Source organism: Furipterus horrens, unplaced genomic scaffold (genome assembly GCF_987537825.1).
Source record: "Furipterus horrens unplaced genomic scaffold, mFurHor1.1.pri manual_scaffold_12, whole genome shotgun sequence".
Classification (NCBI taxonomy): Eukaryota; Metazoa; Chordata; class Mammalia; order Chiroptera; family Furipteridae; genus Furipterus; species Furipterus horrens.
The window spans coordinates 3,293,259-3,319,931 of record NW_028327182.1 but is presented as its reverse complement, the minus strand read 5'-3'; the positions used below and the strand labels follow the sequence as shown (position 1 = coordinate 3,319,931).

General features: G+C 57.5%; 1 protein-coding gene across 1 annotated transcript in view; it reads left to right on the top strand.

Moving 5' to 3' along the window:
- MIPEP (mitochondrial intermediate peptidase) overlaps positions 1–24,959 on the top strand; it is a 96,910-nt gene extending 71,951 nt beyond the window's left edge. The window contains exons 17-19 of the mRNA XM_090258723.1: positions 1,622–1,743; positions 3,821–3,894; positions 24,698–24,959. Coding sequence (XP_090114849.1) covers positions 1,622–1,743; positions 3,821–3,894; positions 24,698–24,795 — 294 coding nt within the window. The 3' untranslated portion in view covers positions 24,796–24,959. The remainder of the gene's footprint in view (positions 1–1,621; positions 1,744–3,820; positions 3,895–24,697) is intronic.
- Positions 24,960–26,673: the final 1,714 nt, after the last annotated feature.

Here is a 26,673-nt window from a genome sequence, read left to right as displayed (position 1 = left end):
GGCGGCTCTGAGTGCGCAAGGCCGCCGGAGGTCCCCTAAGGTTCCAGCGCCGCACAGACCTGGCCTTCTGCGCCTGAGGCAGAGTCCGTGGAACCCTGTACGGCTGTCAGTGAGGGACCTGACCCCCAGGGGGCCCTTGGCTGTTTGCCCTCTTTTTCATGACCGCTTACCCACAAACGGTGTAAAGCCTGCCCCGAGCTGCGCATGTCGCCCTGCCGCCCCTGGGGGCACTCGCTGGCAGGAGAGTGTGCGGTCACTTCTCCAAACCAGGGCAGGGCCCCTGTTGAACTTGAAGGGCTTCAGTGCGTGGGGCGAAGGAGGGGGCATCCTGGCCGTGAGCGCGCCCTCCCAGCGCCGAGACCACACACAGGCCTGCTGCTGCTGCTCCCCCGCCGCTGGGCTCTCACCTGCGCGGTGGCCCCACGTGGGACGGGGCAGGGAGGAAGAGACCCGTCTCTTCCCTTCTGGGCACAACTCAGAGGTGCCCGCCGCACTTCCAGGGATACGCGCTGTAAGCGGGGCTGTGGGTGTGCGGATGGCGCTCCCGGCCCGGCGCCCGCACTCCTGCGCGCCCTGCGGCTGGCGGTCCCGCGCGCCCTGCTGTGGAGCAGCTCCTGCCCCCGCGGGGAGGGACTGAGTGGGTTCCGAGGCCAGGCCGTGGCGCGCGTGCTGTGCGGTGGTAGGTGGCTGGTGTGGATTGTACTTGACACTTTGTTTTCTGGGGAGCTAACAGATTTACAAAGTGCTCGTTACGTCGGCGAAAAACGTCGGCTTCAGCTTCTTTGTCCCAAAGCGTGGGTGTCAGATAAGGCGGACACTGGACGGTGGCGGGGGGCTGCGTGTCCGTGTCTCTGTTTCGGAGAAGGGAAACTTAGTCCTAAATGTCGCTTCAGGGCCCTTTCTGGAACTCGGGCTGCTGCTGCAGCAGGGGCCGCCCCAGGCTCGGTGCTCGGGTCAGCGCGGGCCCTGCGTGTGGACAGCCCGCCCCCGCCCCCGCCCCGTCCCGTCGGCAGACGCAGGGGGTGCGCTCAGCGGTCTCGGGCAGGGAAAGCTGTTCCCGGGAAGAGGGCTCCTGCGCGTCACCGCCACCGCCGAGGTCCAGGGCTCCTGCGGGCTGAGCGGGTGTGAGGGCGCAGCCCCGCTCCGCCGTGCGCTCCGCCACCACGTGTCTGTGGGGCCGCGCGCTTCGCCTTCCGCCGCAGAGCCGGAGCGCAGCAGTGACGGCCCGGGCAGGATGCTCGGCCCGGGTATGGCCTCGCCGCGCCCCTTGGCCCGGCTGCGCCCTCCTGCGGCCGTTCCTCCGCGTGCCCTTCCGCCACCGGCCTTGTTGGGTCGCTCCCACCCCAGCAGTTTCATTTTAACCGGGTCCTCATTTTAAAGTCTCCCCTGCAGACGCAGTCAGTGTGAGGCCCCGGGGGTAGGGCTCCCGTGGGAGGGCGTGGAGGGACGCAGTCCAGCCCGTAACAGCGTGTAAAACGTGGAAGGGTCCCTCAGGCTGCGCGTGACAAGCTGTAGGCAGAAACGCTTGTGGCGTCCCCGCGTGCTTTCTCTGCGTCCCCGTCCCTGGGGCCTGAGCCCACGGAGCTGACTGTTTGTCCCGTGTGTGCCGCTCTCCCCACAGGCCTGGCAGCTGCGGTTCAGCCACCTCGTGGGCTATGGCGCCAAGTACTACTCGTACCTGATGTCCAGGGCCGTCGCCTGCATGGTGTGGAAGGAGTGTTTCCTACAGGATCCTTTTAACAGGTAATGGGGGGCCGGGTGAGGCGCATCCCCTGCCGTCAGTCACGCTGCTGCACGGTGGGGGGGTGGGGGTGGCGGGACACAGCCTGCACCTGTGCCTGCGGGGACACGGGGACGCGGGGACGCGCTCCCATCCCAGGGTCCACATCTCCCTGGCCCTTCCTTCCCTCTGGCTGCAAGCAGACCCCACATTGTGAGCGGGTCTGGTGGGCGCTGAGAGCATCGTGTCTCCTCACCACACGAGGAAAAGCCCCTCCGGCTCTGGGCAGCCCCGTGGGGGACCGTCACCGTGGCTGCCTTCCGTGCTTGGGGACACGCCACCTTCTGCAGGGCCCTGGAGTTTTCTGGGCGCACCGGGCAAGGAGCAGGAGGAGGTGGTGTCCTACTCGGGACTGAGGTCCGCAGAGGGTCCTTCCCGTGCTCCAGGTCTCCCGGGTCACGAGGGGTCGGGTGAGAGGACGGTCGGGCCTGCTGACTCCTGTCCTTTCCTGGCCTCCTGCACACCCCTCGGCTTCCTCGCGGGCGGACCTGGGTTGGATTTCCTCGGTGGTTAATCACCACATTCAGCCCCATGTCTTTTGAACTTGTATCTGATGTAATAGAATTTTTAAATGTTTTACAGTTTGGTGCTCACATGGTATTTTGTCTCCAGCCCTTTGCACTTGCAGACATTCGGTCTGCTGCTCAGATTTTATTATTTGCAAAGGCTCTAAAGCCAAAACTGACTACAATCAGAGGGATTACATTCTTTACTGGGGATTTCTATAAAGTGGACAAAATATTATCTTGTTTAAAAGAATTCCACTTTACTAGAAAACCACATGCTATTAAATACATATATTTCCAAGTATTTATGTCTTGTTTATATACGCATTCTTGCCTAGACATGGACTGACCATAGTTTTATAGACATGTAAAAAGTCAGCTAGTAAAAATGCTCTGTGGACTAGAACATTTCCAACCCCTGTCAATAGGTCCTTTTGACCCCACTTTTGAAAAATGACCAGGCTGGAAGCTGACATCAGGGGCCCAGGCAGCCGCAAGCTGAGCAGGCGGAGAACGGCCAGGCCACGGCCGGAGTGTGACTCAGGCCAGGGGCATGGCGCGCGGGGGCCCGGGAGGGACGCCACGCCCCGGGCTGGAGTCTGGGAGAAGGCCCGGCCTCCTGTCCCCGGTTCCTGCTTCAGGGCACACTTCCCCTGAGCTCCGTCTGCCAGATGCAGCCGCGTTAGTTTGATAGGAGCCTGTTTCTGGTGTGGTAATGCTGCCAACAATTCCCATTAGCGATCACGTTCGCAAACTCGGCCATACGTCGTTTCTACAGAAGTCACGGATGAAAACATCAGAGTTCATTTATGCTGTCATCGCGTGGGGTCATTTGCATTTATGAAACACCAGAGCAGCACTGCATCACTTGTGTCAGGTGCCACTGATTTGGAGAATTTCTGTCCATAAAAATTCTTCAAAACCTGCCTCCTGTGGTACAGACAGTAGCCCTTACGGAGCCCAGTCGGCCAGGAGCGTCTGCAGGAGAAAGCGGGCGGCCTCTGCCCCCCACACCCCCGGGGCCAGCTTCCTGCTCCCTTAGCTACTCTCCTCGGCGGGGCCCCCGGGGGATGGGCTCTCTCCTGCCGGCTCCTTTCTCTTCACTTCCACCTCACGGAGTTAATTTTCCTCTCTGTTAGGTGCCCCCCTCCAGTCCTTCCATGAAAGCCAAGAATGGCACCGACCGTTTCAGGTCTCACTGTAAACCAGCCCGAAAGAGGACGGAGGACAGGGCAGCACATACTTACTCTACAGCGCGTGCAGGAAGCAGGCCTTGCTACGAAGGGCTTGCTTGCTCTGAAGCAGCTAGAAGGATAGTTAGCCTTTTACAGTGAGTGTATGGCATTGCTTAATAGGATAATTTAAAAACTGGAATTAGATTTTTAGAAGCAAGAAAGCCAAGAGCTGACTGGTTGTATGGGAGCAGCTTTTCTGATCATGTTACCAGTGCGGCTTCTTTTGAGAAGCTCGGGACAGGTGAGCGGGGCCAGCCAGCTGTGCACACGGGGCCCATAACAGCCTCTTGTCTCCCCAGGGCGACGGGGGAGCGCTACCGGCGGGAGATGCTGGCGTACGGCGGGGGCCGGGAACCCCTGCTCCTGGTGCAAGGTAAACCGAGTCAGGGGTCGGGCCCATCCTGCAGGGGGTGTGGGGCATGTGTCTGAGTGTTTGCACGCTGAGTTTGCCTTTGACCATCTATAATGAAAGCTGTTTCATGCTGGTTTTCTCCGTATATTTTTTCTTTTAAAGATGATGTTTCAGCTTCTCTAAGAATGTTTCATTGTATCCCAAATAACACCTTTATTGTCTTTCTATTCTTGTGTTCGTTTCTATGTCGGAAATAACAAGTTAATTTTTAGTTACTCTGTTTTATTGAGATGCCAGGATACAGTTTTAGGCTTTAGCTTTCAAAATGTTACATTGTAATAGGAAATTGTTAAATTTGTCATGAATTCTCAGAACATTTGCCTTTAGATTGTAATAGATCACAATGTATTTCTTTAGCCACCAGAACTCATTTATCTCTTACTCCTTTCTTTCTCTGAAAGCTTAGCCACACATTTGCTGGAAAGTTAAAGCCTCAGACTGGACTTATTCACTGAAAACTTAGAGCCTAATGTGCTGGTCTCTGGGGCACCACCAAGCTTGTTTACCTATGGAATTGGTTTTTTTTGATAATTTTTTTAATTTAAGTATCTTCACTGACAATGTAATTGTAAGTGAAAATGTAAGTGACCATCGTGAATTTTTATATAATGTTCTCCCAAGTGTTGCAAGGAAGCCGTCAGTATATTGACAGTGACGCAGGCAGCTGCCCCTCTGATACCAGATAGAGCGGCATTAGGGGAATAACGTCCGGTCTTAGGGGACAGTGTTCTCTGTCGTCACTGAGTGGGTGCTCACAGTGACGGTTCTGACATCAACACGTTCTGGCCTGGGTCTGTGCAGTCGGATGCCCGTTGTTCTTTTCAGCAGAGCTCCAAACCCTTCCCTCCAGCTCCACGTTTATTAAACAGAAGCGCAGGTGTCTGTGGAGCGCCAGTGGTGTGCCAGGCGCTGTCGTGAGAGCTGAAGGGGCCGTAGCGGGGGACAAGCCAGGGAGCAGCCCGGCCCCCATGGGTGCTGGAGAAACCCACCGGTTTCCCCGGGAGAGGGCGTCACGCAGGCCTGATCTGCCCAGCGCCACACGGGTTGGTCAGCCGTCCCAGCCAGCCGCACAGCGCGGCCGCCCTTGGCCAGGGACACTTCGGTGTCCCACCAGCGGAGTAGCCTGGGAGTTGACCCTAAAGGCATAGGTCGCCACCTCCATTGTCCCGTCAACCCTTGCTGAACTCTGCTGCAGCCAGGAGCTGTTTCTCGTGTGCTGGTCACGCTTCCAGCAGCCCTGTGAGGCGGCAGGTGTCGTTTCCCTGTCCCATGTGAGGCGACAGGTGTCGTTTCCCTGTCCCCTGTGAGGCGGCAGGTGTCGTTTCCTAGTCTTATAGCCGATGAAGCCGGCCAGCTCCCCGCCAGGGTCCCGAGGCCGTGAGTGCAAGTCCCGGGCTGGAACCTGAGACCCCTGGCGGCCATGGGGAGACCCCTATTGCCTGTGCTGCTTCCCATGGGGTGGGGGGGACACTCTTGGGAAAGCGAGGTCATTGGCTCACCGTAGAAGCCACAGAGTTGGGATGGTGTCCTCTGAGCTGCAGCATTGCTGCTGTGCAGACAGCGATCTGGGGGCTTCGGCCCTGCTTTCCCAGGTGGGCGTGTGTTAGGTCTGCTCCCCCAGAAGCTGTGCTCAGCATCCGCCTGTGCGACCGGGGCCCAAACGCTTTCTGCACATAAACACAGCTTGCATGTGCTTCCAGCAAAGAAAAGAAAGGGACCTTTTCAGTGTGTGCCTTTTGGCCGGTGTATTTTTCTACTCTGCTTCCAAAAATATTGTTTAAAAAAAAAGACCTCTAAAAATGCTGGGCTTTGTGTGAAACCTTTTCATATTAAGAAATTCAATATTTTCAACAGTAAAATTCACACAGGAGAGAGAAAAATAAGACCGTGATTCAAAGCAGAGATGATCACGTGTTCAGATTCCAGTTAATGCCAACAATAGAATGGTCCTGCTTTTAAAAGTTCGCCTCCTCCTCGCTGTCGGGCGGTCGTACCTCATTAATTCACATGATTTGTTACACGTCAGAGATGGACGGGGGTCACGTCAGAGATGGACGGGGGTCATGCGGAGAGGGGATACCCGTTGCCACTCGCTGGGGTTGGGTTTGTAAGGCAAGACCAGTGGTGGCCTGGTATTTCCTGTGCACAGCCAGCCTGTCCCCAGGCAGGAAGGTCGCAGATGGTGGGCCGCAGCCTTGTCCCTGGGGTGTCACTGAGAGAGGAGATGAAAAAGCAGAAACCTTCGAGTGGGGATTATTCTTCTATGACGATGTAATTTCATAGGTGCTTCTACTCGGGAGCCTGGGTTTGCTTCCTGTCGACCCCCACAGAATCGTGGTTAGACTCGGATTGCCCCCCTCAGGGAATAAAGGCCGTCACGCCCTGCAGCAGAATTGGACTCACGGGTTCTCGCTCTGCCGCTTGCGGTCAGAGGTCACTTGAGAAATCCACTTTGTCTCCACAGGGGAGATGAAAGATCATTTGACTTCAAAACACTTCCTTCTAATCTGCTGCTCCATGGCTGCCCTTTCAGGCCATCTCTGCAGGGGTGTGTGTGCGCGCGCGTTATAATTGATGTAATAGATGCAATAGGAAGTCAGCGCATTATAGATTCAAGCTATGTCCCTCTGTCGTTCTAAACACGTTCCCAACGTACACAAGGATAGAGGTCACAGGTGCGAGACGCCATCACGTGGTCCCCACTAACGCAGTGCGGCTGCACCTGACCGAACCCCGCTTTCTTAGTTGTGAGGTTGTGTCCGTGGTGTTCCGTTGTCAGTGTGAAGCCTTCTGCTGTTCGTTCCACACCCCCACCGTGTGTTCTGGTTGGTGTCCAGCATCACCTTTCTAAGTAATAAGAGAACTTCAGTCCTTTGCTGGAAAGAAACCAAGATGACATGGTATTTTCATTCATTCTGCCCTTTAGAAAGATGTCTCCCAGCACCTTTTCTGAGCGTGCTGTGGTGAACAGGACCCAAGGGTCAGCTTCTAATGCCGTCATGTCAGGGGGGGTGCGGTTTTCTAGAAAGATGAACGTGCGGAAAGCGGTGTGAGTGGCAGGGCAGCCACGTTTGGTCCCCATGAGGCAGCAGCATTGTTTCTGAGGACAGCGAGTGACGAAGTGGGATTCTGTGGCCGCGAGGGGCTGGAGCCATGTTGTTCCCGCACTTACGAATGACACAAATGGCGCGTGCAAGGATATGTCTCCCGTAGACCCCTTTTGTGTTCTGTATGATCTAAAAGTCTCGGCATGAGTGGCCCTCACCGAGTTGGGAGGATTCAGTTTGCGCCTGTCTGCAAATCCGGGGGAAGGGCTGGCGCACGGGACGGTTGCCCGGGGCCAGGGCTTCCCACTGGGCCGTCTCATTTAGACCCATCTTACAGACGGCGCAGCTATGGCCGAGTCCCCGGCCTCTCCGTGCTGGCCTGGCCTTGGGAACACGCAGGTGCAGGTGACGTGAGCTTGACGCCCCAGGGACCCGCCACGTCTGAAGTCTGTTCCCGTGGATGCGGGAGGGGCTGCCTGCCGCCCTCTGACCCGCAGTGAACGTTTCCCTGGTCTGCGGCCCCCGGGCTCTGGGAGACGTGGGCAGCTGAGCCCCGACCTTCCCTGTGGTCACGTGTGGCCGCGGCGGCTCTGATGGAAGGGTTCCTGCCCAGTGGAGGGAGCGCGGCGCCCGTCGGGCCTCCCATGTGTGAAGCCTTCCTGTGCGCTCGCCCTCCAGCCTTCGCCCAAGCCTCGGGTGAGGGAGGGGAAGGCTGCCGGCCAAGATCTTAGCATTCCAGAGATGACTTTCCAGTTTTGAACGGCTTTATCTCTGCCCCTTTCTAGAAAAGAAACTCTTAACTCTACTTCCCTGGCCCTGTGGGCAGCAGTGTGCATGCAGAGGTACAGCGTGGCAGCCTGACAGGGGGTTAAAAGGAGCCAGCATCAGATAATAGAGGAGGAGCAGATCAGTGAGTCAGCGCCCAGTGGAACTCCCTCAGTGTTTTCCTGTGTTGCCAGCAGGACTCTGGGAACAAGTCTGGGAGCCCTCAGGGTCTTACCTGACGCTGATTAGTATCGTCATACCTTGTATTTCTGAAGGGCGTTCTGGTTTTCGTAACACATTGAGTTCTGCACTAGTTATGTTACATTCTTCAACATCTCTCCCAACTTATTACACGCTATTTTTGTCCAAGAAGCAAACCAAGGAATTGTGGTTTATATTCCAAAAGGTCCCCAAGGAGAGCGATACAATCTATAGCTACTCTCTTTGCTTTTCTTTCTTTCTTTCTTTTCTTTTTTTTTAATCCTCACCCGAGGACATTTTTTTCATTGCTTTGAGAGAGAGAGAGAGACAGACAGAAAGACATCAATTGGTTGCCTCCTGTGCACATTCCAACCAGGGAGCAAACCCACAACCTGGGTATGTGCCCTTGACCAGGAATAGAACCAGTGACCTTTTGGTCCCCAGGATGATGCTCCAGCCCACTGGGCCACCCGGCCAGGGCTCTCCTCTTCTCTTTAAAACACATTCGTGGTTCTTGGTCCTGGGAGCAGTCGGCACACCCAGGACCCAGACCTTGGCTTCACACCATCCTCCACCGACAGCAGCCAGAGCTCCTGAAAGGGCCGATGCCAGGCTAAGTTTGTGCACGGCCTGAGCCCAGAGCGCCGGGCAGTACCAGGAAGAAGGAACATACAGTGATGGGGTCCGTGCCAGGGAGCCCAGCGGCCTCTATAAAGGAGTCCCCTGTGGCAAGCAGCCACGGTGTGAGAAACAAAGTAGGTAGAGCAGTATTGGAATCAGACACGAAGGACAGAATGTGTGTTCACGAGTCCACGCTGACATATACGATGGAAGAAATAGAAAGAAAGAAAGAAAGAAAGAACCAACAGGCAAACCCCCCCTTGCAGAGAATTTCAGGTGATCTCTGCAGTCAGTCCGCCATGAAGGAGGTGGGGCCTGACTCCCACCCCTGATGTGTGGGCTCTGCAGCCACTTCCTCCCAGAGAGGACAGTGCACGTGTGAGGGGGACGGGGGGTCAGAATAACCTGATCGGCGGGAAACTGACAGGCGCCCCCTCGCCAGCGGCTCGTGCTCAGCGTCCGCAGGGGTAGCCTCGGTGAAGGTTTTGGTAATGACACCGTCACTTGTCGTCTTTGCCCCGCCGGGACCCCCTCTGCCGCATCCCCTGTGTCCCAGCAGCTGCTTCTAGGGCTCCGGTCGCTCCCTTTGGGGACAGGGATCCCACAGAGGCACGTAAACGGGGGGCAGGGGGCAGTTGTGGCAGGAAGGGCGCTGGAGAGGCGACAGCATCGGGTCGCGCAGAGCTCCGTGGGCCGGCGCTGCAAAGGGTCCTGGCCTTGACTCTGAGGCCCACGCGGGAGCCCTGCCGGTGCTTTGGGGGCAGGTAGTGAGAGGCGAGGGCGCGTTTGTGGTGCGCCGTCTCCGCCGACCGGGGGAACGGCCGGGGTTAGCCTGGTTTGAAGAGGCCCCTGCTGTTGGCAGCCGCCCTGGGGCGAGGGCGGCCGGGCCCAGGGGAGGGGGCGGCTGGGGTGAAAGAGGTTTCGTGGTTTAAGACACATTTGCGAAGCAAAAGCGCAGGTCTTGGAATTGGTTCAGCACGGAAATGAGGGGGAAGGACGCGAAGGACAAGTGCCAGCTCTCTGCCTTCCCTGCCGCGGTGGTGGCCGTCCCTTCCGGTGGCCGGGAGCCGTGGCCCACTGAGGCGAGAGGTCCGGGGAGCCTAGGACAGTAACGTCCAGGCTAGAGGTGGGCCCGCGCAGACGTTTGCTCAGGGGCCTCCTAAGGCAGAGGCATCCAGTCCCCGGGTCCCTGAGGGGGCTTGGGGACGCGCGTCCCCCCGAGGGCTGGTGAGGGCAGCCCGGTTTGTCGCCGGGCAGGCTCCTTCCGGCTTCAGCCCTGACGGCGGGGTGGCCCGTGCAGTCACGGGGACACAGCGGCTTCGTCTGCCTTTAGCGGCTGCCACCTTGTTGACAACGAGCACCGGGGCGCGTTTCCTTCCTTAGCAGCCTGGCCCCTCGCCTGAAAGGCCGGACCTGCCCCGCGTGCGGCGGCTTCTGCGGTGTTGTTTCTGCGGTGCCGACACGGGGCGCAGTCGGGGGGCGGGGAGCCCTGAGGTCTCAGCGGGAGTGCAGCTGACACTCCCCGGGGGAGGCCGCGGGAAGCCATCACCCCACCCTGCTTCCCTGGCCCTCCCCGGTGTCGGAGGGGGGCACGGTCACGTCACAGGACAGGGTTTCGCTCGGGGTCACGGCGTGCGGCTCGGTCGTGCGGCCTGGTCCCCGGCGCAGGAGGGCCCTCATGGGGCAGGGCGGGCAGGCCGACGTGTGCGTGAGTCCCGTGGGTGTGCCCAGGTGTGTTTTTTTTAATATGTCTCTTAATTTGTTTTTAATTGAGGTAAGCGTTCACACCTGGCCGGTTCGTGCCCCCCGGGTGTGCGGGGGCTCTGTGTTCACCGATGCAGGGCGTGCTCTGAGGCCACGCACCGAGGCCCGGCCGGAGCGTGCTTTACACGCGTGAGTCACTTACGAAGCGCACACACACACACACATACACACACACGTTAAATGTTAGAAGATGAGAGGTTGTGAGACTAGCAAGCAGAATTTTAATGGGTTGCTCAGAAGTTTTAACCACGTATCATCTTTTTTCCCTCTGGGTGTCCAAGGCCTTCCCGTCCTTGGACAGGTCTGCTTTCCGACATAATGTAACATTTTCTATTGCCTGTGGTCTCTGCCCCACAGTAGAGGGAAGTGATGAGCGGAGGGAGGCTGCTACGCTGGCTGCTGTATCCTCAGCGTCTGGAATTGGCCTGGTACGTAGGCAGTCAGTGAATATTTAATGAGTGAATGCATAAATATTAAAATATGTGGTCGAGTATCTCTTGTTCCATTAAAAAACGGTGATTATTAGAAAGGGGACAGTTTTTCGTTCACCTTGTTCTGTGTCGCGGAAGCTTTTTGATCACAAAGGGAAACCCGCCTGGCAAAGGCGTCGCCGCGCTGAGCGCTGGTCACTGTGCCTGCTCAGCCACCGTCGTGGGGCTGCCTGTGTCCCCCGCCCGCCCCGTGACCCCGCGCCCCTGCTCACCCCGCCCAGGACGCCGGCCTCGCTGGCCTTGGCCTTGCTGGATCGGGGAGCTCTCGGCGCAGCTGCGGGGGAGCCATGGCTGTTCATGGCCGCCGTCCATGCGACTGTCGCAGACGCTCGCTGTTCTTTGCGGCGCTTTGCCTCGCGGTGCTGCGTCTCTCTGCCACGCGGTTCGTAACCAGCGTCTCGCGCGGCAGGACACGACAGAGCCTTCCCTGCGTGTGGTGCAAGGCCAAGTGGGTCTGGGAATGACCGCGTTATCCAAGACACAGACCGTACCGTGGACAGTACTTGGACTGGGAGGGACGGCCGGAGCTAGACCTGCCTTGGTCTGTGACGGGTGGCAGTGTGCTTCGTTACACAGGGGCCGAAAGCAGGGGCAGCGGGGGCAGAGCTCTGCCTCGGGCCAGGTTTCCCCTGGTGGCCCAGCCTTCGGCTCCTCCCTGCAATGGCTCATCCCGGCCCCAGGCACCTGCGCCGCTGGCTTCCAGGGTCCTTTGCGTTCAGCTGCCCCGCCTGCCTTAGCTCCTAGGGTTGGAATAGCTGTCCAGAAGTTTGGTGTTAAAATGCATTGTTTGAATAGTCTTAGGTTAGTGACTAGTAAGTAACCTTATAGAATGGAAAAAGTATTGTTAGTTGTTGGTAACATTAATTCGTTTCAGCTTAGCAAATATCTACTGAACACCTACTGCTAACCAGGCTCTGCGGGGACCCAGACATGAGAGTAATATGTAGGCCCCATGTTTACGTGACAGGGCGGGGCATCCTGTGAGCATTACACAGAGGAGCCCCCTCTGGGAGGTCGAACCACGGAGAAGTTCCCATGGCCCGGGGTGGGCTGCCGTCTGCAGGAGGACGCAGGGCTCCTGGGTTCCAGCCCCTCCTCCCCCGGCCAACTGCCTTTGTCGTCTGCACCAGCCGGTGACCAGGTGAGGCCGCCCAGGTGCGTCTTGGGGGAAGATGGGTGCTCTCAGCACAGACCTGAGTTCTCAGGGCAGGACGTCGTCGGCCCGCAGGAGGGCCGTGCGTGCCTGTGGCCGGAACGGGCGTCAGACCCGCTAGCTTCCTCAGAACGTCTCCCGTCTGCCCCCGGAGTCCAGGAGCTTCTGCAAGCCCCAGGGGCCCCGCGCTTCGAACAGCTTAGAAATGGAAATGAAAAGGTCAGACCAAATTAAGTGCATTAACAGCACTTGAGATAGAATTAGAGCTGAATGAAAGATGAGCATTTTAAAGACACAGATGAGCAGAAGAGAAAACGCGTGGGAACTGTAAGTGAAAAGCCCTCGGAAAGAATGGCAGTTTTTAAATTTTCTAAATAGTCCCAGAACACCAGGACTGAGTGACTCCTGTGTGTTATGGTGTTTTCTTAACGGACCAGGCAGACAGCCGCACGCTACTGTGCTGGAAACGGATGGGCCTTTTTTGCAATTGCTGCAACGTAGGGCAGTAGATCAACACATGGCATGTTGGTCTCTTCCTCCCAATAAAAGGACGTCAGCTTTTACCAGAAAACCATCGATCTTTTCTTCTGCTAAACTAAACCCAGCAGGCCCTATTACCCTGCTATTTTATTACAAATATTCCAACGACTAAATTCAACCAACATAATTTTTTGCTTCTAGGAAAGTAACTTCTAAACAGAATAACTTACCACCCGTCAATGGCGTTACTACCATGTATGTGTATACATGGCATCTTTCATTCTAGGACAGTGCCTTGGTTCTGTCCAAGGCTGGGAGGCTTGTTGTGGGACAGCTGGACGGAAGGGACAGGCCAAGGGCCCCATCAGGAAAAGGCCACGCACCAGTCCTCAGATTAATCAGAGCACCTCTGATTAACCCCCAGGGGTCAGGAATCAGTCCTGCCTGATTGCAGATCGCCTGTTTTAAACAACGTGTCCAAAGGACAGAGGATATTTGCTCTTCAGGGCTGGTCAAGGGACAGTGACATAACGCAGGAGTGCTGGCTGAGAACATAGACAGTAGCTTCACTGCCCCGACACTAAGTTGGTCGGTGGGGAAGGAAGGCCCCCAGCAGGCGAGTGGCTTCCCAGGCTGTGGAGCGGTGACCTGGCAGAGGAAGGCCACGCAGTGCCCACGCACCCGCCGGCCCCGCCCCTCTCAGATCACTCCTGTCACTGCTGGCCTTGGGGGTGTGGTGCTCATTGTGACCGTTTTCCCCGACCAGTATAGCAAATGGTCCTGCTGTTCTTGCCGTGTCAGCGTGAAGGGCCCTCTTCCGTGGGTGCAGCCAGCGGAGGTGAGGTGACACCCTGCAGTAGAGCCATTCAAGTACACCAGCGATTCCATTTTCTGACTCTGTCAACATTTGCTACTTTCTAAAAGGAACGTAGATAATGTTCCTTCAGTTCCTTTGATTGCTTGATGAAAATACCGTAAAATCTTTAAAAATGGTCCTTCCGGATGGTGTTCTTATCACAGGGTTACAAGTGTGGGCTGTGGCACTGGGCGGAAAATGGGTCAGAAGGGCATGTCCTTCCTCCAGAGCTCCTGGTCTGCACTCTGAGCTGGACACCCTGAAGCACGGAGCTCGGCCATGGAGGGAGCAAGGAGCCTTCGGTGTCCCGGGCAGGACCGATGCTGGGAGCATCGGACTGACATTCCAAAGCTGCACCAGTGGAAGTGAAAGAATTATGGTAGTCACAGAGATCCAGAGCCGATTTTAGTGGAAGAACTGGACAGAGGCGAGGACGCGCGCTTCCTAGCTCTCGCTGAGATGTTGCCAGAGAGCAGGGACAGAAGGGGGCCTCTTGGTTTGATGGGATCGTTTCCTAAGATACTTGACAAGACACCATCTCCTGTTTATCTGAGTCTCTTCAACCATCCACAAAGGAAGCCTTTCCCTTTTGACTAATATGTAACTTCGCTAATGATTAAACGAGATTTAGATCATACCTAAACCTCATTTTCTTTGTCACCTAATGGTTTATCTTTACAGTTTTTAATAGAATAATTCCTCCTCTATCGCAGAGTGCATATCTCAAATATTTGAATAGCGTTATCAAGTTCTTTTTCTACCCGTCACGTAATTTATGGGATGTCCAGCGACCCGTGGCTGGTTTTTTCTTCTCTTTTCTTACAGTACTAAATGTGTGCTTAGTTTGATTAAGCTGTAGGGTCAGGGGGCAGCCGAACTCCATTTATATTTTTCCTAAAAGCAGTTTAAACAAAACAGGGTTTTTAAATCACACACTCAAAAGAACTGAACTTTCAGCCCCACGTTCCCTTTTGCTCTTTCCTGCACAGGCTTCTTTCCCTTCAGGATCAACATTCTATTCCAATGCTGCGGGTTTCCTAAGGGAACTAACAGTGGGTGGGATACTAACCAGTGTGGCAGGAGGTAGGAGCAGCAGCGGCAGTGGCAGCAGCCACGAGAGCGCTGGCAGTGGCTCCCGCTGGGCGCCCGTGACGAGCACTCGGGTGGGCCAGAGAGGGGCTCGCACCTGGTGCGCCTCCCGCCCCCCCAGGGCCGCCCGCCGGCCCCGCAGCAGCCAGCGTAGGCCGGGAGCTCCTGTGCGTCCCCTGCAGACGGCCAGGTAGTCTCAGCCTGCTCCTCAGGTGTCCCCGGGCACCTTCGGCTTTGGAAGTGGTGGCGGGCGTGTGCCACCTCATGTCACTCTTTGCTCCTGAAACAGTTTTCAGCAACAGGGCTGCCTTCTCAGAGAAAATACTGGGGAGTTCACAGAGCACGCTGTCGTGGGGGCAGGCCTGAAGGGGGGCACGTGCCAGCTAGAACCGACCGGGCAGCCGTGACCTTGCGTGCACGAAGGCGGCTGTAGAGGAGAACACAGCCGGCTGCCTGAGCGCGGGAACGCGGAGCGGGCCGTCACCCTTGACGACAGAGCGCTGCCTCGCCCGCACGGCGTAACAGGACTAAGCAGGAAGGCGCACCGTGCGATCAGCCTGAGAACTTAGTGGCTCGAGGACTACAAAATGCTCACTGTGACAGAGGTAAATGGCAGCCGCAATAATGGCCGAGCAAACAGAACCCCTGATCTCTGGCGTGTTGGGCTGTTTGCTCAGCGTAGCCTCTGAGAGAGCCGAGAGCTTTCTGGAAGACGTGAATGGAGGAGAGCCCCCGCGTTCTCAAGGCGCAGACCCCCCTTTTGTAAATGCCCTGAATTTTTAGGAGGGTGTGGACATGTTTAATGTGTGGGTGTGTTAGTTTAAGGAAGACATGGGACTTCAAAAGGCACAGCCTTTTGTAACGCAGAAATGGGATTGTAAATGGAATTACTCAGTCGGACAATGAAATGAAAATAAACTAATTTGTAAACAGAGCACGGACGGGCCGCGCTGGGGGGACCTGCCCTGTCCCGCTGGAAGCGCGGCCGCTCCGCTTGGGTCGGTACCAGGAACGCCCGGTGCAGAACCCCCTCTCTGAACAGCAGCAGACGCCGCCCCAGCCCGGGGCCAGTGAGGTGCAGTGTTTGCAGTTCAGAGGAGGAAAGGAATTTCACTTTCTGGCTGATCCCCTCCTTTGCTCAGGAACTGATTGTAGATAGTGGGAGTCGTCCCCCCCACCCCCCGGAGAAAGGTGTGCGCAACCACAGCCTTGGAGTAGAGAAACACTGCAGAGCAGAGCAGGCAAGCCCCGCGGTGCCCTGGGCTCGGGAGGGACGGCGCTGCTGGGTCGGGAGTTCTGAGCCCGCACAGCTCCCTCGGGACTCCTCGCCCTGCCAGGCCGGCCTCGGCACTCGGACTGTGAACCAGCCTGAGCGCGGACGGGCACGTGCAATCGTTCAGCTTCAGCATCAGCCATTAACTGTTAGGATGGGCTTTCCAAAGGACGGCGGTGTGGGGCACGCACGGCCCTCCTCTCGCCGCGTCCCACGCCTGCAGGGACGGTCTGTTCTGTCCCATCTGGCCGCAGAGGACGTGCGGCACCAAGGTGGACAGATGGCGAGGCCAAAGCTCTGTCATGTGACCCTGGTCTCCTAAAAACCGTGGCCACGTCCGTGTAACAAAACGTGCCGTTTCCCCTGTCTTCTGTGCACTCGCCCTGACCACCACCCGTCCCGGGAACCTGCCCGTCGTCCCCGCGGTCTCCTCCTGGTGACCCTCCCCAGGCCGCTGTGATGGAGCCTCTGTTTCCTCCTCCTAGTAGGTAAATGGCTATCCTATAAAAAGCAGGGGCCAAAAATGTAGGGAAACATAAACAGTAATTTATTAGCTGGGCATCTGTGACTGTGTGTGCGATGATACTACCTTAAACACTTAAAATGATAAACCAGTGTTTAGGAATCCAACCTGTGGAGAAAAAAATACACAGACCACCTCATTCCTCAACTCCTGAGCGGGGGCACCTTTGCATAACCCTCTGGGCCTGACGGGTCCCGGACCAGCTGTGGAGCCTCTTCTCTGTGTCCAATGCACTGTGTTACCGAGTTCCTACACTGACCTGGCAAAGGGGAGCCCATTTCAGGCGCTCCGCACACACCGCCTCACACTGACATCCGGCCTGCGCTCGGACTGCTGCTGGCAGAGGCGGCCGGGAAGGAAGGGGCTGCGAGGGACCTCGGTCAGCTCGGGGCGGTCGCTGTCCTGGCCCTGCTCTCCCCGTAGGGACAGAGCGCCGTCTTTGGGATCATCTCGGCTCGTGTGTGGGAAGGCAGACGTGAGCTTCCCTCCTCCTTCCCTCCTGGCAGTCCTGCAGGGGAAACGTGCCCATGGTCAGAGGCGGAGAGCTGGGCTGGGATGTCAGGTTACAGCCGTGAGCGCTGGGCCTCTGGGGGTGCCGATGGGCCGCGGAGCCCGAGGCTGTCCGTCCAGCCTCAGGTGGCTTGTCCCTCGGCTTTCACCGCCGGAGCAGGATTGGCCTTTAATTTTGAAAGGACCGATGCCTGACCTGTTCCTGGCCACCCTGGGCTCCGAACACCTCGTGGGCCCTGGTGGGGGTGCGTGTCCTCCTGGCCCGGCCTGCCGAGCGCTCCGGCCTCGTCTCTCCTGCGGGCCTGCGACACACGCCCGACCCTGCACTCCCCTTGCACCTGCAGCACCCCCAGCAGGAGTGTGTCCTCCCCGGATGGCAGAGCACAGAACGAGTCTCAGAGGGACCCATAGGCGACTGAGACAGTCCCTCTCAGTCCAGCCCCACCCCCACCTGCACTCCGTGGCCAGGACCCTGAGGCCCTGAAATTCCCTTTCTCCTCTTCGGCCGGGAACCCACTGCGATCCCCAGCGAAGCTGGAGGGAGGGACTCTGACACAGCAGCTGGCTGTGTGTCACCCAGGCCCTGGGAGGAGGGACGGTCACTGAACGCTTCTCGTCCAAACCCTGACCAGGACACTGGACCTCAAACAAAATGATCCCTGTCCCCAGTTGTCGCCAAGGCCCTTGTAAGGACTTGGAAACTGATCTTTTTATCAACTGGGCATCTTCCTGAAAGAACCGCCTCTGGGTTTGCAAAGCAGGGAAGGCACTCAGGAACAGACAAAGCGGAGAGGCCACAGGAGCCGGGCGAGGCGCCCAGCCTGGGTAGAAGGGACAGATGCTCGCCTGCCCAAGGGTGCTGGCGTCCGGGTGGGCGAGGCCCGTCTTCTTCAGACCGGCTTGTCTGTCCTTCTGCTCTGGATGTGGATGCAGACGGCAGGACAAAGACCTGCGGCCACCTGGCCAGGTCCAGCAGCAGCTTCAGCACCTCGGCCAGCTGACCTCTGACCCTGCACATGGCAAACGGTCCAGCAGCTTCGCAGGCCTCTGCCGAGTGGACGCCAGAAACACGCCCCGCGCCCCGGGCAACAACCAGAAACATCCCCAGACACGGCCCAGGGCCCCCCGGCAGGCAGAGGGGCCCCCAGGTGAGGGTCTCTGCCTCGGAAGCAGCTCCATCCTCGAAGCAGAACGGAAGCGGGTGCTGGGGGTCAAAGACAAGTGCTTCCCGCTGCCGCCCCCGTCCACCTGGCCCCACGTGCGCAGCCCGGCCTGTCCGCGGGCTCGCTGTTCCGCACGGCCCGCGTGCGCCGATGCCGCCTGCAGCCCCCGTGCCGCCCGCGCGCGGGCCGGCCTGTGCGCCCTCGTTTGCGCCGAGTGTGCGCTGCTCACGCGCTGCTGCTCTGCATAAGTCACGCGTTCCCGTGGGTGTCCCCCCAGACAGCGAGCCTCGGGAACAGCAGCCGGGTCTGCCTCGGAGCCGGGCCGCTGGTGTGACCGGTGCGCAGCGCCCGGCGCACAGGGATGGGCACATGCGTCCTTCATCGGGGAACACGCAGACCTCCCGCCCTGGGGGGGTCCTGCTGACCGTGGTGCTGCCTGGGGCCCGGCGCCCTGGCCTCTGTTTCAGAAGCCCTCCCAGGCGAGGGTGCCAGGAAGACCCCCTTTCTCGGGGCCCACACATGCCCCCCCATGCGTGTGCAGGCTTTGCGGTCCCCCCCCTGGGAAGGGGCGCGCCTAAGGGGGGTTCGCGTGCAGGCCTCGCGCCAGGGCCTGTGCTCAGGGGGCTTCTGAGATGTGTCTCTGTGCTCTCTCCGCGGGAGAGACCACACGCCGGTTCCCGGGCCACCGCTACCCACCGGTGCTGCTGCTCTTTACAATAAAGATGCCGCCGTGCGCCTGCGGGCCGGCCCTCCGCTGCAAGTCCCGGGCCTCACGGGCCCGTGGCAGCCCCCTCTGGCCCTCCTGGACGGCCCGGCCGTCCTCCGCCGAGCCCACCCGACTCTCGCAGGGGCTGGGCCACAACCCGAGCAGTGTCCCAAGCGACTGCTGCTGTTTCCTGAGATCGTTTCCCACTTCATTTGAGAGGCAAATTGCAGTTCAGTTAAGTAAAAGCTCAGTGCATCTCTCTTGCTCAGTAGCTTTCTGGTTACCGTTTGCAGCTGAACTTTGGGGAAGAGAAACTTTGCCTCAGTTTCCGGGTAAATCAGCTCCTCGGCGGCCAGACCCACCAGGGGGGCCCTGCCGCCCCAAGTGCTGGCCCGCCCCCCGCTCCTGGCCCGCAGGGTGGCAGTGGGCGTGAAGCCGTAGGAGCCGTGACAGTTCTTCTTCTCATCCCAGACTTGAGTTAATGCTGATCTTTCTGATTGCCCTGGTAATCCCCTGTGTTCTCAACATATATGGTGCAGAGACATGTCACCCCAGGTGCTTGGTGAAGGGGGCCAGGACGATTCCACCTCTGCCAGGCTGGCTTCGAGGCATCATCCCACTGCCAGCTGCTTGTTCTCAACCAGGTTTGCAAGTGCTGGTATTAACCGTACGCCCAAACAGGTATGCGGGAGGTTAGGGGGTTCGTGCCAAGTACATGATGACATGTGAACGAGGTCTGGTCAGGTTCTCCATTACACGTTACAGAACAGCAGGGTGTGAGCGTGCAGCCTTTTACACACTGGGAAGCCGTCCTGGGCTGACAGGGTTCTTTCCTGATGAAAGCCGGGAGGCAGGTGTGGGTGGGTCCAAGGCCCGTAAACATGGAAGGGCCCCTGTTTGCCGAGGGTGACCACAGGCACTTGGAGGCCGGCCAGGGGCCTCCTTCCGTACAGAATGCTTAGGCACGTTCCTCTCGCGGCGTCGTGCCCAGAAAAGAATTCCCGCCCAGCCGACCGTGGCTGAGGGTTGTGCCCGAGAGGAAGAGGCTCTGGTCACGGCATGGGAGTCCCTGTCCAGCCGGGCAAAGCCACGTCCCCGGCCCCAGCCCCGGCCTGCCACCTTCTCAGCCGAGGATGCTCGTGGTCGGCGTCACCCCCGGCCACCGGCTGGTGGCCCTGCTCCCGGCGTGCCCTCCATGCCCAGAGAGCAAGGGGCTCTAACTTTACGGCATTAGGGACAGGGATGACCTGGGTCCCTGTAGCCATGGGCGTGTCCACAGGCTACTAGACTTTTTTTTTTCTAGAATTTCTGCACACATTCGGTTTTAGTTGTGGTCGGGATGCTGATATTTAAACATGGACCTTTTAAGACTGTGCGTTATTTTACAGAACGCCAGTGTGTCCCCGTGCTCAAGGGACTCGGGCTCTGGAACCGGGCCGCCGGCGCTCAGCACAGCAGCTTGGTAGCCGTGCGGCCTCCTCCTGCCCCCTCGTCTTGCCTGAAGGGGGCCCCTCATGGCTGGGCTGCGAGGATCATGGGTCCGACCTCTGAGCGCTGTGCGTGGCATTCGGTAAATGCTCGCCGGGCGGCTGCCATCGTCACTGCTGTCTGCTGGAGGCCGTCTCTCCGACAGACCCTTTCTAGAGCCGCTGTCCGGCCAGGCCCTCCTGCTGGTGGCTCTGTCCCCTCTCCGTTTCCAGCTCCACGTCAGCCGTCGCTAGAGAGACAGGCGCGCAGTGCAATTTGGAAACCCTCTCTGCTTCAAAACTCAGCCTCAGAGTCCTTTTGACGCCGTAACTCACGTGCATCGGGCCCAGAGCAGCCGCCCAGTGCTGCCCGGTTACAAGACACACTGGTCTGGGCGGAGCGGCCTCGTGCGGTGTCCTGGCGCGCCCCGGCTCTGACCCGCCCGTCCGCCTCGCAGGGAGAATGGGGAGAAGAGGAAATCGCTGTCCTTTGCCTGCTCGTCGCGGGTTCTCCCCGCCTCTGGGAGGACAGGCGGGTGACCCCCAGCGGCCCGCCTTCCTCTGTGTGCGGCATGGTCCTCAGGCACGTTTGTGCCGCGACACGGCCGTCGGCCCCGTTCCGTCCCAAGCCGAGAGGCTGCCGTTGGTTCAGTTCAGTCCTTCAGGCAACGTCAGGCTGCGTGCCCCTAACTTAGGTGATTTCCACAGTGAGACACGGTGTAAGCTGCACCCGCCCGCAGCCTGCACCGCCCCAGCCTGTTCCCAGGGGCTCCCGGGGACCGGCACGTCCAGTCATTGCCCTTCTAGGATTAAGCCGTGAAGTCAGAGGGACATTTTTGTCAGCTTAAAAAATATATCAAAGAGTTTTTGGAATGTTTTTGATTGTGCACACATATGAAAGCTAACTTCGGTTTCTCTTCCTTGGTGAACTGCTTGGAAACATCTGTGCTTTTCCTTTAGTTCCATGTAGAAGGCAGTTCGTGTTGGCACTTGCCGCACATTTACATCTAATTAAAGCGAGCCCACCAGAACCACACCCCGGGCGGATTCTCGCCCCAGCGCCTGCCCTGCCTCCCTTCGGCCCCAGTTCCCTTTCCTGAGCCTCCATCTGTGGCGAGCGCGTCACACGAAGAATTACCAAACACTGAGCTCTGACCAGCTGTTCTTTCTAAATGCCGCGGCGTGTGCGCTTTCCTTCCGGTGCCGCCACGTGGGTCTTCACTGAGAGGCAGGAGCGCCTGGGGACCGGGACTGGGGGCGGGTGTGAGCGGGGAGGTCTGTCTGCCGGGGACAGAGCGCGGCCACGTTGACCTTGGCAGGCAGTTGAGTTGGAATGAGCCACATCAAAGGCCCAGGAGGGCCTTGCGGAACTGGGTGAATTCACTCTGAGTAAAATGGTCTCGGCTCCTGGCAGTTCTAGTCATTTAATTACAGACTGTGCCTCGTCCTGCAAGGAATACGGCGTTGTCCCCGGTTAGCTCGTTTGACTGAAAGGCACATTCTGCCCACAGCTGTCCTCCATGTTAGGAAACCCGGCACCCGGGAGAGGGCTGAGACCTGCTTTACCCATCAGATCTGTCTGCCTCAGAACAGCCTCCGTGGGAGAGAGCGTAAAGCGTGGGGCTCTGCTCGTCACAGGGACGCGCCACGCCCGTCACTAGCACAGCAGGGCCCGCGGGGAGGCCTTCTTTCCTCCGCGGAGATTGTTCTGCTGTAAAAAGGAAACTGGGTTCTGAGCTCGAGTGCCAGACAGAGATAGTGTGATGAAGCTTCCTTTAGTAGCTGCTCCTTTTTGCTTGGATACGTCCTGAGATGCAGACCCCAGAATCTGGTGTTCCCCCACTTCTGCCTTTCCAGTGTTCTTTCTACCTGGGAGCCCCTGATTCAAACCTGAGTCTCCCCGTCTTTCAAGGTTCTGCGCAAGCCCCAAGCCCTCCCCACAGCCTCTGAACCTCCCCATCAGAAGTCACCTTTCTGCCCCGGCTGCTGTGGCTCAGTGGATTGAGCGCCGGCCTGTGAACCGAAGGGTCGCTGGTTCGATTCCCAGTGGGGGCACAGGCCTGGGTTGCAGGCCAAGTCCCTGGTTAGGGGTACACAGGAGGCAACCACACATTGATGTTTCTTTCCTTCTCTGTCACTCCTCCTTTCCCCTCTTTCTAAAAAGTACATAAATCTCTGTTTTTTTTAAAAAGTCGTCTTTCTCCTGTTCTCTCACCCACTGCAGTCTGTGTGTTCTTATGGATGTTGAGGGGACCAAACTTACTTTGGTCTGGGCATTGTATGTGGAAAAGTTTCCAACATTCACCGAAGTCGAATGAATAAGGCAGTAAACACTCATGCACTTGCCGTTCAGACTCTGCAGTTAATGTTTTGCTCTGTTGGCTTTCCTGCCTATCCAGCCGTCCATCCCCCCACCCGTCCGTCTAGCATGTATGTGTTATAGGTCGTAGGTACATGTGTATCTTTCAGAGCAAGTGGCAGACGTCAGCACATCATCCTCCTAGACACGTGTGCGCGCATGGCACTCACTGGAGTCTGATGTTGCGTCACGCCAGGAAGTTCTCTGGTGTCCCTTCCTGGCAGCTTGCTGTCTGGACTCCCGAAGGCGCCCCCTGCTCCCATTTTCTCCACCGCAGATCAGGGGCCCATTGCTGAACTTCGGGTGAATGAAACCAACCAGGACGCTGTGGGCAGTCAGGGCGCTGTGTGAGGCCAGCCCGCGTTCTTGCCCACGCCCGGGGCGGCGCTCTCCCTTGCCGGCCGCGCTCCATGGCGTGAACGCTCCACGTGTTCGTCCGTATCCCGTGGCGCGAAGCCCCTGTGGCCCCCAGCGTGGGGAGGCGAGGTCCTCGTTGGAGTGCTTGTCTTCCTTGGGGCAGCTGGAGGAAACCACGGGTGTGCAGGGTCAGCGTGGGCTGAGTTCTGTGAGACTGTTTATCAGTCCCCTTCGCAAGGCAGTGTGATTTCAGCTGACGGGCGGCAGTTCTGGGGCCCGCGGCCCGCCTGCGTCTGCGGTTGTCGGCCTGTGTCCCTCCGCCGTCCTGGGGGCTGTGACCTGGCGTCTTCCCGTGGTCCTAGCTTTCTTCTCTCGGAGGATGGGGGTGCTCTGTCTTCTCCGAGACCGTCAGGTTTCTGTGTCCGTGGGGTGTCCTCTCTTGTGAGAGATCTGCTTCCACCTTTTGTCCATTTTAACTACAAAGTAATATTTTTATGACGACTTTAAGGGCTCCTTTATGTATCCCAGACACCAGTATTGATATGAGATGCCGTTAAAGAGCGGGCGTTTTTAATTCTGGTAAAATGTGTCAGGTGTTCATGGTTACTGCTTGGTGTCCCGGGAAATCGTTGCCTCCGTACAAGATAACTCCGCATTTCCTTTCAGACGCCTCATGGTTCCGGCTTTGGGTTAGGTCTGTGCCCGCCCCGCGTTCGTTTTCATGGGCCGTGCGTGGCGGGGGTCAGGGCTGCTCTTCTCGGACACCTGGTATATCCGGGCCCGCAGGCTCGCTTTCCTTCCGTGTCCTCCTTGCCCTCCTTTGTGGCTTTGCCTGCTCCTCTGTCCGATCGTGACCCGGCCTGATTCTTAACACACAGCGAGGGCTCAAGACGTGCTAGTTAAATGGCATTAAAGACTTAGAGGGTAGCCCTGGCTGCTGCCGCTCAGTGGATGGAGTGTTGGCCTTCGAGCCAAGTGTCGCGGGTTCGATTCCCAGTCCGGGCACATGACACAGTTGCACGTCAGGTCCTCAGTTGGGGGCACGAGTGAGAGGCAACCACACAGTGATGTTTCTCTTCCTCTCTTTCTCCTTTCCCCCTCTCTCTACAAATAAATAAATAAATAAACACTTTCCACGTCTCAGCATTGGAATTAGGGTTGCAGGCTCCATCCCCCGAATGAAGCGCCCGTGTCCAGAGCCCCGCCAACCCCTGGGTTAGCCTCACCTGCCGAGAAGAGAGGTCATGGCCGCGGGGTTCAGTGATTGAACTGTTCTCCTTGGGGTGAAAAAGGGAGTTAAATTCAGCTTTTTGTTAAGTTGCCATTCTGTGCTAGACCAGGGTGCCTGACTGCTCTCCGCTTGGCCTCGTTTGGTCTTGCAGCGCTAGTGTATCAGATGAGGGGGCCTGAGTACAGCAGATTTGAAGTCACTTCCGCTTACACGGTTATTAAGTTGCAAAGCTAGGCGTTCTCAGGAGAGGGAAGTTGGAGGAAAGCCAGTTACTTGACTGTACGATTTCTGCAACAACAACAAAACTTAACACCTGATTGCTCTTAAAGTGTGTAAAAATAATAAAGCCTGGCAAGTAATTAAACATACTAAATTCTGAATCCACCCAGTCAAAGGTAACTTTAAAAATTCAGTCTTCTAACATTACTCCAAGAGTACAGTAAGAATCTGCAAAATAAAACCCTTGGGAAACGCATCGGGCCTAAATCTCTGTGCTCAGCTTTGATTGGAGAGGAAACGGGCATGAAAATCGTAAGCATCTGCAGGGCGCACACACTGCCCGCGGCTGTTTGCAACGTTCTCACGGTCGGGCTGTAGAGCCAGGCTCCGATGTCGGGACGCCGGACGCTCCCCGGCCGCGTGGGCTCGGGTTGCCCGCCCCTCCGCGCTGCCCGGTGGCTGGGCCGGCTGACGCTGCCTTTGTCTGCAGGGATGCTGCAGACGTGTCCCTCCGTGGATGACTTCGTGAGCGCCCTCGTCTCCGACCTGGATCCCGACTTCGAAACTTTCCTCCTGGATTCTGAGTGACAGAGACGCCTCGGACCTCCTCAGTCAAGGTCACGTGGATGTTAACTTCGTTGTAAATGCCACAGCTCTTAACGCTCGTTTCTGATTTCAGGACTCACTTCTGTAATAACTTGTGAGAAACCTTAAATGGATGGAACTTGGAATAAATAATTTGTTTTACTTAAGCTGACTTTTAGTCTGTGTGGCAGGTGTTTAGACATGGAAATCCACTCCGTGAGCCAGGAAAACCCGCGCACAGGGTTCCTGGATTGGAGGTCTCAGCACTTCCTTAGTCCAGCGGCTCTCCTGCTGAACTTTCTAAGTCCTTTTCATTGACTTTTAATCGATTAAATCAGAGACTTCATTCAAAGCAGAATTAGTTTGTGGCAATCTCTATAAAGATTGCACACATAGCCCTGACTGGTGTGGCTCCGTGGGTTGGGTGTCATCCGGTTTGATTCCCAGTCAGGGCACAGGCCGGGGTTGCGGATTTGGTCCCCTGTTGGGGGCTGTGAGAGGCAACCGATGAATGTTTCTCTCCTTCCCTTCCTCCCTCCCTTCCCCTCTCTCTAGAAATAAATAAATAAAATCTTTTTTTTTAAGATAGCTTACCCATAGAGTTCTTTTGAATGATTACCATTTCTTAAGACCACTACACTAAGCTTTGAAAATTCAGTTGGGTGGGTCTGTTACAATGACCAGGAGGCAGCATGGTCTCCAGAGCACCTGTACGCGACCTCGTTGGTTTGTCCTGAGGGTTCGGCATACGCAGCCAGCCTCAGAACAGACAGGGCTGAAGTGCACGCTTCCCTGGCGTGGTGAGGAGTGTACAGAGGTAAGTGCAGGCCCCATTAATGAGTGATGTGCCAGATTGAGCAGCCGATAAGGAAGGAAGCTGGGACTGCAGCCCTGTCTCTTTTTATCCCAAGCCCATCTGCCTTACAGTATTGCACACTGTGTCACTGTGTGTTAATAGTGGGAGAGAAATGATTTAATGGGGTTTTCCCACCATCAAAGTCAAGAATTTAATTATAGACTTTAAAACGGCATGTGCTAGAAGCTTCTTCCTGCTTCTCACTGAGTAACCAATGATGATGCAAAAAGGCGAGATCAAAAATCCCCCAAACTGGGGCGCACGTCCAGCCTCTCACGGGATCTGGAGGAACGACTGCAAGCTCAGAAGGGGTGGAGACCAGGTAAAGGCATGCCAGTGGCCCGCCCATGCCAGACACACCTGGATGCAGGGGGCTGACCCTTCCTCCCCCAAGCCCCACACATGCTGAGAAACCCAAAGGGGGCCCAACTAGACAGCAGAGCAGCTGGCACCCCACCCAGCTCTCACATGAGCTCTGCGGCCCTTCACTCCTCTTCTAGCCGCTCCCCACTCCCCAGAATCCCTCCGTCTGCGAAGACGGGGTAACTGCCCCTGCTAAGGGTCCCCGGGGAAGCAAGCGGGGCAGGGCTGGCAGGGCAGTCTGCCGGGTATCCAGAGCAGAGTTGGGGCAGGTGGGGGGCAGGCAAGGCTGGGGTGGCGCTGGCTTCAGGAACCCCTGAACCGTGACCAGGGAGGAACCCCGCTGCCTGCTCGCCACCCTGTTCATCCACTGTGTCTGAGCGCAGGTAAGGATGGCACTCCCCGAGCAGACCCGCCCAGCGCAAACGCCTGCCCTCATTCCGAGAGGTGGCCTCGGAGAAATTGATGCGACCCTGTCCGTCGGTGGCAGGTACCTCTGAAAAGGTACGTTAACTAGGTCCCAGGTGTAGCAACTGTGACGATCCCTTTTTAGTGATGGCGAGGAGGGAGAAAAATCTACGAGGCCCGTGTGCAAACAGTCTTCGGGAAAGGGAGCGCTCGCCGGCAGGAGCAGAACCTAGAAAATTATTTGTAAAGGCAGTAAA